Source organism: Parasteatoda tepidariorum, chromosome X2 (assembly GCF_043381705.1).
Source record: "Parasteatoda tepidariorum isolate YZ-2023 chromosome X2, CAS_Ptep_4.0, whole genome shotgun sequence".
NCBI lineage: Eukaryota > Metazoa > Arthropoda > Arachnida > Araneae > Theridiidae > Parasteatoda > Parasteatoda tepidariorum.
Genome location: NC_092215.1, coordinates 44090517 through 44101318, shown reverse-complemented (window position 1 = coordinate 44101318; position 10802 = coordinate 44090517). Strand labels below are relative to the sequence as shown.

At 27.0% G+C, this 10802-nt stretch overlaps 1 protein-coding gene across 2 annotated transcripts in view; it reads left to right on the top strand.

Annotated features, from left to right (window-relative positions):
* The window catches only part of LOC107447226 (transmembrane protein 179B), a 19456-nt gene extending 13369 nt beyond the window's left edge, over positions 1-6087 (top strand). For both annotated transcript variants that reach the window (XM_016062091.3, XM_016062092.4), the window contains exon 5: positions 3068-6087. In XM_016062091.3, coding sequence (XP_015917577.1) covers positions 3068-3223 — 156 coding nt within the window. In that variant the 3' untranslated portion in view covers positions 3224-6087. The remainder of the gene's footprint in view (positions 1-3067) is intronic.
* The last annotated feature ends 4715 nt before the right edge of the window (positions 6088-10802 follow it).

Sequence of the window (10802 nt, the reverse complement as noted above, 5' to 3'; positions counted from 1 at the left end):
ATATATATATATATAGATGTATATACCATAACAGGCAGAAAAATAAGCATTTCTTTCTTACACACAATAAACTGGGGATGTTTTTTACACATAGTAAACTGGGATCTAACTAAAATCTTACTTACCCACAGTAGACTGGAGACCATTTGTACACAGAGTAGACTGGGGACCTATCTTACACACAAAAGAGTGTGGACATTTCTTACATACAGAAGGTCTAGACATTTCTTACACACAGTAGACTGGGGATATTTCTTACACACAGTAGATTAGGGACATTTCTTTACACACAGTAAACTAGGGACCCTTGTTTTGATTTAATCATACAGTTTATTTTTTATATTTCAGTATTTTACCAAATATAATTCACATTAAATCAAATTAAATTTGTGTTGCTCTAAATGAGGTGTCCCCCTAAAAATTTTTGATCGAAACTAATTTTATGATTCCATGTAGTTAAAGTGTATTGGTTTCACCATATTTTTAATCCACATTTTCCTCAACTTAATCTAAACAACATTTTGCGAAAACTTATTTTATTGTTACATGTACCAATGCAGTCTTATGTGTTCTCAAAACATACTGTGGACTGTTTTCCTTATTGTAAAAATATGTCAAAACTATTTTCAAGATTTTTTTAATAAATTTATTTAATTTATTTTAAAATTAATTATGTATTGTCAAAACTATTTTCTCTCCTGAGTTACAATTACAATTTTAAGTATTTTACTTAAGGTATTGCTTTTTTCGAGTACCAAACAAATCATCTTTAAGAAGGAAGTAATAACATTAAAATAATATTAAAATATTATTACTATATTAGCATTAAATACTTTTAATGGATGTCATATTAGTTAAAATTTAGGTATATATATATATCTATGTATTAAAAAATTGTTTGCACACTTGGCTGTCCCACCTCTATTTTGGGTGTTCAATATTACATTATATTTTGTTTTTGTTGCACAAATCTGACTTAAAAACGTGAAATGAGGACGGTGTGCAGAAAATTGTACAGGAAATGCATTTGAATAAAAAAATTAACTTTGGATAATTAGTTCAAAAATTATTAGCCGCAAAACTTGTAGCAAAAAATCACATCCTACTGCTCCACAGACTATAGAAATTCAACTATAAAACTATTATAATTTAAACTATGGAATTAAGCCCAATTAACAACTTGATGAAATGAAAGTACAAGGTTGAAAGTTGACTTGCTGAAAGGACATTTTCATTTAAGAAAATTCTCATTCATATACTCTTGCTTGAATTCATGTCCAAAGTAACAAAAAAATTCTAACTTAATGTCTTGAAAAATAGTAACTTTTATTCACTATTTTTAAGGCTTATTTATTTTGACTTCTCATATTTTCTTCTTTCCCCCCACCCATTTCAATTAAAAAAAAGAAAGAATTTTTTTTTTAAATGTTAGTTTTTAATGCTTTTAGTATAGATTGATCAAACTGTATGTTAAAATATCATACCTGGAAGAATTTTCACAAAACCCCAAAAAAAAATAATTTTTACTGTGAAGTTAGAAAGGTCACTGTTTTGCAATGTGTGAGACAAGTGTGTATGAAATCCCGGGTGGCACTAAATATATATATATCTGGAAAAAATTTTAAGTCATATATTCCATTAAGGTGGTATTTAGATATACTAGCTACAAAAAATTATTCAATTCGCATAACTCCTTCATAGCATCCCCAATCTACTGTTTATTAACATAGTCTCAGTTTTACGTGTTTCTTAAAACCGCGTGCATGTGGGTGGGGGTGAGTAGGAGAAATAAACGGGTATGCGAAAGTAAAATAAATGTTTTTATTAAGTACAGTGGAGCATCGTTTATACGACGCCGAAGGGACCACCGAAAAACGTCGTATAATCGATTTTTACTTCTAAAACTGAAACTAACTCTGTTTTCAGTTAATTTTAATGTTTAACGTATTGATTTACATAAATTTCTAAATTAGACAAAGCAAAACAAACAAATAACCAAAGAAGAAAAATTGCAGTGAGCAACTTGAATGTATCTTACCTTTAATTATATTTTCTTGCTATTAGTCTCTACAATGCTTTGAATAGCGAGTTGAACTTACTGCTTTCTATGATGCAATTTTAGATTTCTAATCACGGCCAAATCTAATGGCTGAAGCGCGCTTGTGCAATTTGCAGGAAAAAAAAGAGAGCTTTTACATTTTCCAAAATAATTAGTATCGATGGGTGCGCTGGACATTGGTCGATGAATAGCAAAATTTTTCGTTTTTGCCTCTTCATAACATTGTCTAGTTTTTTCAGTCATCTAGTAAAAATTACGTTCGTCATCCAAGCATTCTTGTTGGCACCCTTTTCTGTATCATTCATATTGGCAAATTCATCCCTTTTTCAAAATACACGGGAAAAATAAAGAATTAAATAAACGTGAACAAAATCTAAAAACCGACGTATAACCGATTCTGTGCGTCGTATAAACGATATATTTTTACAATAAAATGAATAGGAATGATTTGGGACCACACTAAAACTTCGTATAAATGTAAACGTCGTATAAGTGATCGTCGTATAAACGATGTTCCACTGTAATCATTCGTTGGAAAACAAGAAACTAAATAATCCAAAATCAAAATTTTCTTTACTCTCAAAGGCTAGGGAAAATCTTGCAAACAAGTCCTGATGAACTCTTAAGTTACATATAAAAAGAGAAACATAAGTAATTACAATTGATTCATTAGATATGCGGAGGGAAAAATATGGTTCTCACACTTAGTAAAGGGAAAAACTTGAATGTTTATTTTTGCATACTTGAATCTAAATGTAGAATAAAAAGACAGGTTGTGAATAATAAAGTGTAAGAAAGCGTTTAATTTTGAATCATAAACTAAGAAGAATAATTTAGATATAGCAATAACTATTAAGATTAGCTGTAGAGCTTTTTGAAAATAAATTCTGTAGCTTCCCTAGATAAATTTCTTCAATAAAATCTATTTTTATAGATTTTAAAAATATTTCTCGAATTTTAAATTGATTTTAATATGATACTATTTCTTAACTTTTTATTTCTTTGCAGATTTGTGCTTGGTTAAATGTATTTTTTTGGATTTGTCTGATAGTTTTGGAAGCAGTTAGGCTAAGAAGGAATCGTAGAGCAATTTCTAGAGAAATATATCAAGATCCAAATTCATCTGATGTTGTTAATATTGGAGTTATAAATCCTACAGCTTAATAATAAACACAGAAAAAGTACATGTCTAATTTTGCATGTTAAAAAAAATTGTGATATTACATTCCAGTTGCTTAATGAAACTAATCATTTGTAATAATGAGCAGTGCATTGTTGAGCACAGTTTTTCTTATTTATTTTATAAAATTTTCATTTAATCCACTTGATTTTATTCATTTATAATCATACTATTCTTTGAAAGTTAATGTTATTGTAATAGTTTAATGAGACTGTAACATTAAATTTATTTTCACGCATCAATCTATCACTGTAAAATAAAATTAAAATATAATAACTGTTTTTACTATGTGTTAAATGTGTACTTATATGAAATCAGTAAGTGCTATAGCTTTTTTATAAATATAGTTTTAGTTACTTACTCTCTTTTATATTATATTTATCATGATATGTGCAATATTTTTTTATGGCTCACACACAATTTAAAACATATATGCATAACTTTTTTCATCAAATCAAAAAAAAAATATATATATATATAATACTAATAATACAATACAGCAATTCCATTAGAAATCAAGGAATATAAAGTTTATTTTAGTCACTGACTTATAGTTCAAAAATCAGAATCAGATATATATATATATATATATATTTACACAAATGTATATTTTAATATAAATATATAATACACGAATATATATTTTATAGCATATGTGATATTTTGAGACAAGACAAATGTTGAGAGTATTATTTATTTTTTATTCCTGATAAATATAAAACTTCTTTCTGAAATATTTGCTAATATTAAATTTACTATGTTTATTTTAGCTTTAAAATTCAACCATTAACCCTTACTGATGCAAATGCCCAGTCTGAAAACACTTTTCCAAAAAATAATGCTAAACACTAGAAATCACTACTTGCTTCTAAGCATCAATTATCTTTTAAATAACATACCAGTGGTTTCACTACAGCGCGAGAACGCAAAAATCTCGCATATTTTTTTTCTTTTCTCGCATTAAAAAATTATTACTGCCAGAAATTCGCGCATTCTATAAATCAATTTCAAAATTCGCGAATTTCTCGCATTTTGGAAGAAGCTTCGAATTACGCTATTTAGAATAAAATCCGTTTCACTTTTCTTCCTGGATCTTTCATTATTTTCAACATTTGCTCCGTTATCTAGCTTCCCTATTTACCAGTATTGTTCAGAACCTTTTCGAACAACAGAACACAACCGAACCACGGAACCCCTTTCAGAACACATTTCTCTGCAACCACGTGTTTACCGTAGGTAAGGTTTTTTCATGTAAGACGTTCAAATTTTTTATGCACTAATGTAAGATGGACAAATACCTAGTAAAGGCAAAATCTTCTATGATGATGCAGCAAGAATATTCAATGCTTTAAAAAATAGAAGACGTTAAAAATGTATTATAATAAAAGAAATGATTTTTTTTTCAAGTCTATTCGTGTTTTTTTAGTTTTTACAAATCTCACTTAGCTTTCTGAAATCTCACCCTGTTTTTGAGAAAGGGTGAGAAATTCTCACCCATTTTTTTTCTATGATGAAAACACTGCATACAGATCAAGTAAATCTCTTCATTTAAAATACACTTCCTATGGCCGCAGTTTCCAATATGCTGATTAATTAAAATTTTCAACCAAAATCTGCTGTGCTGGAAAGGATTACCAATTGAATAATCATTGTCCATTCTTAGAGTGTTAGATTTAAAAATATTTTGATATTGAGATGTTGTACAATTTGTATACAGCAATTTTTTTTAAAAAAAGAAGAAAAAAAAATTTTTTTTCAATAATTTTTCCAAAGAATAATTGTTCTACATAGCATAGTTCTTTTTATTGGTTATTTTATAAATATGCAGACTAATTTTTGGTCAATGTTGAATGCTTCATCTTTTTACTGTTTAATTATCTCTATTGTATATCATATCTTCTGTTATACCTTCTATGGACTAACATGAAATAAGAGTTACGCTTTGATAATTCAAAACTATAAGAAGTAATGAAAAAGTTGTTTACTTGTAGCACTTATCTACAAAATTCAAGACATAATTTCTGCTTGCCATCGTAATCTGTAAACAGTTTAAATACTGGTACATTGCATTGGGATTTCTTTAACTAGAGTGTTTGTTACAAAAAAAGTGCCTGCTTATAGTTAAAACAAAAATATATTACCATCTCTTTCATAAAGCAGCTGCTAAGAAATTACTTCAGTCCATAAAGAATTACAATCCTTTGTTATTAAAAGCTTATTTATTAAAAATAATTTGTTTACACATTTTAATTTAGCCATCAAATTATAGGACTTTGTTCTCTCTATCTCTTAAAATTGATTAATTGATATATAATTTAATAGTTCATATTTATTTGATGGTTGCTCAATATTCTTTTTAAATTTGTTTTTTGACTTTGCACTTATTAGATAATTAGGAAACCCTTCAAGATCTGTAGAAGTTTTTTTTTTTTGAAGATTTTCTTATTATTATTTGAAGATTATTAGAATATTTTGCTGGTTTCTGTAATGTGTTAATTTACAAGTTCTTTTTACTTCTTTAATTATAATAATTGCAACTTTTTATATTAGAAGTTGAGAAGTTTTCTATCTTATTTCCCTTATCAATGCAAATTATGATAATTCTGCCTTTATGGTGATTCCTAATTAAACGTTATTATCAAAGTCATTGTATATATTTCATTTTTTAATGCTTCTTGTTGTTCATAATTTAAAATTAACATACATTCTTAAAATGCTCTTGTTTTTTTCATCAGTGATTTTTGTTACTGTTTGAGTTGTTGTTTTTCTTTTCAAAAAAAGTTTAATTAAGTACATTAGAAATAATTTGCATAAATATTTTGTTTTGAAATAAAAATGCTTAAAGAAATTTCACTGCTTTCTCTGTAATTAATTATGAACATTATTGTTTTGTACATTTCCTCAAAATTGATTTCATCTAATAAACTTGATATTTTTTGTTCACAAAAAAGTTAGAAATAGGGTAATTTCTGATTGCACAATAATACTTAAAAGCGCTTATTTTTAACATCCCTTTTATGAAAAAAATTGAAAGGATTTATTCAAAATGTAATATTTATAGTCAGAATTTTGTTTGTCTTTGAAATATACAAATAACACAACTTTCTTTGTGTATTTTGGACAAAAATAAATTACAACATTTGAGTATATTAGAATAGTATTCTTAGTATAGTAGAATTGCTTATTATAAGAATCTAAAGAAATGATAATGCATAGCCAAAAGAAGAAATGTCACTTAAATTAAATCTACTATCGAGCCAAATCGAAATCAGATATAAAATTTTACATTTCTTTGAATAATTCAACCATTGGTAGCATTCCATACTAAATGCTATATGTTACTGAGTATAACTTTACTATTGCTAACTTTGGTTAGAGTCAGTTTCAAAGTGCATGACAACATCTAAAAGATTGTCTCTTATAGATAACATATTTATAAATTTTTACAACATAGCACACTTTAGAAATGTGTGAAATTAATTTCTATGGTAGACAGTATTACAGGCCTCACAGTTATCCTGTATTTCCTTTTTTTTCTTCTATTTTTTAAAAAAATTCCATAAATACCACACTTCAAAATGAATTCACCAATTCCTCTAATCAAGAAGTAAATTATGATCTAGAGAAAAAAAAATAAAACATCGCTGTTTTTCCTGGTGCAAAACCCCACTCACTAGTCATGAAAATCCTCTGCTTTTCCGCTTTTTTAACAATTGTTACCAGACCTCCAATTTTTGTATGATATTTATCCGATTTTCGCCGTTCTTTGGTTAAAAAAATTTTGATATCGCGGATGTAAAATCTAATGTTTTGCGGTTACGACAGCATTTTACTACTAAAAAATCGTATATATTTTTCTTGTGTCACGTAAAGTAAAAAGATAAAACTACCGCCAAAGAATCTGAATCTTAGTTTCAAAATACGAATAACTCTCGCATTTGAAATGGAATGCATCACAACAATAGCGAGCCATAGAGTGATTATTTAATTGCTATAATTCTAAATTTGTGAATCGAAATAGTATTATATCAAAAAAGAAGCCAAATTTTATAAACCATGTGGAAATCCGTAGCAATACTAATTAAAAATTTGTTCGATGAAAGTGGATTTACAACCCTAGTAGCACACAATATCGATCGATTTCGAAAAATCGCCGGTTACTATATCGAACATGATTGTTCCGAAACATTGATCTATGTAAAAATGTCAGACTTTTACTCATATTGTATATCGCAAAAATGATATCGGTCGATGATTCAATAATGACGTAGAGTAGTTATATATAAGTCAAACTCGCGGCCGGCGGGCCGCATGCGCCCCGATTTGAACATTTTTGTGGCTCAGTCAATATATCCGACGCAAAATAAAAATAAATTAGAAATGTGAATTAGAAAGGAAACTAGCATATAAAATTATAATATACTTTATAAACTATACGGATCATTCTAAATTGTACGCGCGAAAATGTAAAATTCTAATTGGCTTGCGGCACCTGTAGATACTGTATAATGCCGATGAATGTTTTCATAATATTAATCCGTAAAAAGAAACAATTGTTTTTATATTCATATATACGTAAAAAAAACATTTGCAAATGCTGCAGATCAGCGATTGATATTTTTGCAACGTTATTCACAACAACAAAAATTCTTGGCAGAGACGTAGAATGTAGTTTGATAACCTTTTGATACTGTTCAGCATTTTCAAAAATTTAATTTGCTGCTTTATAATTTAAATTCAAATTTAATTCGATGAATATAGGTTTTGTACTATAAAATTAACTGAACCTATTGCGCAAATATAAGTTATATATTTTATTTTGAACAGTAACAATTAAATTTTCAAGTATAGTTTAATGTGGAATAAAACACCTACATTTAATAAACTAAAACTGCAAATGCTTTTGAACACAGTTTAATGAAATATTAAAAATACTGTCATCTCTATATCATTTGTTTTTCTTGTTAATGAGATCTGAAAAAAGCGAAGTCAGATTTTCTGAAAAAACATTTTATCTGTCTACACAATTTTAAAACACTAGAAATATTCGCGTAATTATTGAAATCATAACTATTTCGCCCAAGGAATGACTTTTTATTTCAAATTGTAAATATCACAAGATATGAATAAAATGTTTAACTCAGATTTAACTAGAAATTTACCTTAACATTTGTAAAATTTCAAAATGTTTATTAACAATTTAATAAACCTTAAGTTTAAAAATTATAGGACATATTATGAGACAAACCTATTTTACATTTGTATAGATTCAAGCTAAATAAAAGCAGAAAAAAAAACACTGAAATGCAATATTTCAAAAAGTCATAAATTATTAGATGTATTTTTTTATTTTCATATGGGATTTTAAAAAATTAATAAAAAATCTTTTTTTATTTTCAAGAGTTACATTCAGATCATAACTATCATCACGAAAATGCTTTATTTACAATACTAAAAATTATTTATTCAAAACATTAAAGACAATTCTTAGACTATCAAGACTTCAAGAACTGTAAAAGTAGAAAAGAGTTCATAGATCAATATATTGAATGCATTAATAATAGAGTATCAGCATTCATATCCCTGGGTGCCTACCCCCTACCCCCAAAAAGAAATCAAAATTATTTGATCTTAGTTTTTTTTTAAAAGATGCCTTAAAAACTAAGTTTAAAGAGTATACATATAGTTAGCTCTTATGATTAAAAAGTTAGATATTAATTTAACAATACATTTGAAACTATATTGCTGCATCAAGCATTTTTGAAAACGGAATCTTTTTTTTTGTAGCGAAACTAAATAAATTCAGGTTTTAAAAAAAATATCTTTGTTAAACATTATTTTAATAATACAATTATTACTTTTGTAATGTTAAAATTTTATAAAGCGCGCGTTTAAAAATCAGGAATTTATAGGAGTTATATTACCATGTTTTTGTGAAGAAACGATTTTCTATAATTAGTTTTAAACGATACCATCATACTTATTTCAGTTAGTAATTCGTGTATGACAAATTATTTTGCCATATGAAAAAGAAAAAAATGGTTGAAATAGAATTAAACTATTAAATTACGTACTCATGATTACATATCACACATTGCATTACTTAAAGCATTTCGAAATAAATATTTATAAAACGGATTTATATTTATATGCCAAATCCTAAAATTAGTTGCTTATGAAATAAAAATAAATCGAAAACTTTTCAATTCCGAATTATTATTCACAAAATTGCTGAAATTTCATAAACAAACTAATATTTTTAAAAGATTTAATTACAAAACTTTAATATTCTGAGCTAAACATTATGAAAAAAAAATTAGATTTTAAAATACATTTTGAACTTTATGTTATTTATATTAAAAAATAAATTTTCTAAGGTGTAGCATGTTGTTGCAAAAGAAAATCATTCTTTTTCAAATTTTGATACAAGTTTAGCTTTTTGCTTATGACTTGTAAAATTTTTGACTTTAGACAACTTTACTAATGATAAATCAGTGATTCCCAACCTTTTTTGGCCTGTTTCCCCCCTTTAAATGTTGACTGCTACTTATTGCCCCCTCTATCACCCTTTATTATTATTATTTTTACTCAAAAAACTATGAGTTATCATCAATAATACTAAATTGAGAAAAAAAAGTGAAAATCTATTCCCCCACCCGTTTTTTTTCTTTTCCTTACTGTTTTAGAAAAGAACAGATATTTCGAGGAAAATGATTAAAACAGGAATTTTTTAGTTGGAATTTGGAATAATTAGAAGCGTTGTTAATTAAAATTTCAAAGCTCTATTGTTCATCATCACTACTTCCTTGTGCTTTCAGTTAAAGCATGAATGTTCGTCAGAGGTTCGTTTTCAAACAAATGTATATCCTATTTTTTTGTTCTGAGAAGATCTGGAAGACATCTTTATTTCACCCAAAGTATGACGAAAAAGTTCAGAAACTTTAATTAATTTTATTTATTTTTAAATTTGTAATTCCTAATCTGAACGATTGGTTTTGTATACAATTTCAATATCGATATTCTAGCTTTTTATTATTGTTTAAATTAATTTATTTTTAATACTCATCGCCCTATTGAAAGGAGAATCACCCCCTAGTTTTAGAAAAACTGTTATTAATGGTAAACTAATATGCAAATCTAAGTCACGAGCATAATATATATATATATATATATATATAACTTTATCTGAAACTTAAAATTACAGTTAGGTAATTTTTAGAATGAAATTTATCCAATTAAAACTAAACATGGTAAGATTAAATAGAAAAAAAAAGAATCATTTGTGAAATGCAGGGCTGCTAACTACTACGCTTTTTGAAATATAGTTTATATAGTTGCAAACAATTAAGCAACTAAAGATTTCAGATTTTTTTGGTAATTTTGCTGACATTTTAAAAGTTTCACCATAAAAGAGCTGGAACAAAGTAAATTTCAAATAAACTTTTTAGTCATTAACATGATGTTGTTGTTGTTCATTTACGTCGCACTAGAGCTGCACAATGGGCTATTGGCGACGGTCTGGGAAACATCCCTGATGATGAGCTTCTCACGAATCCTCACAAT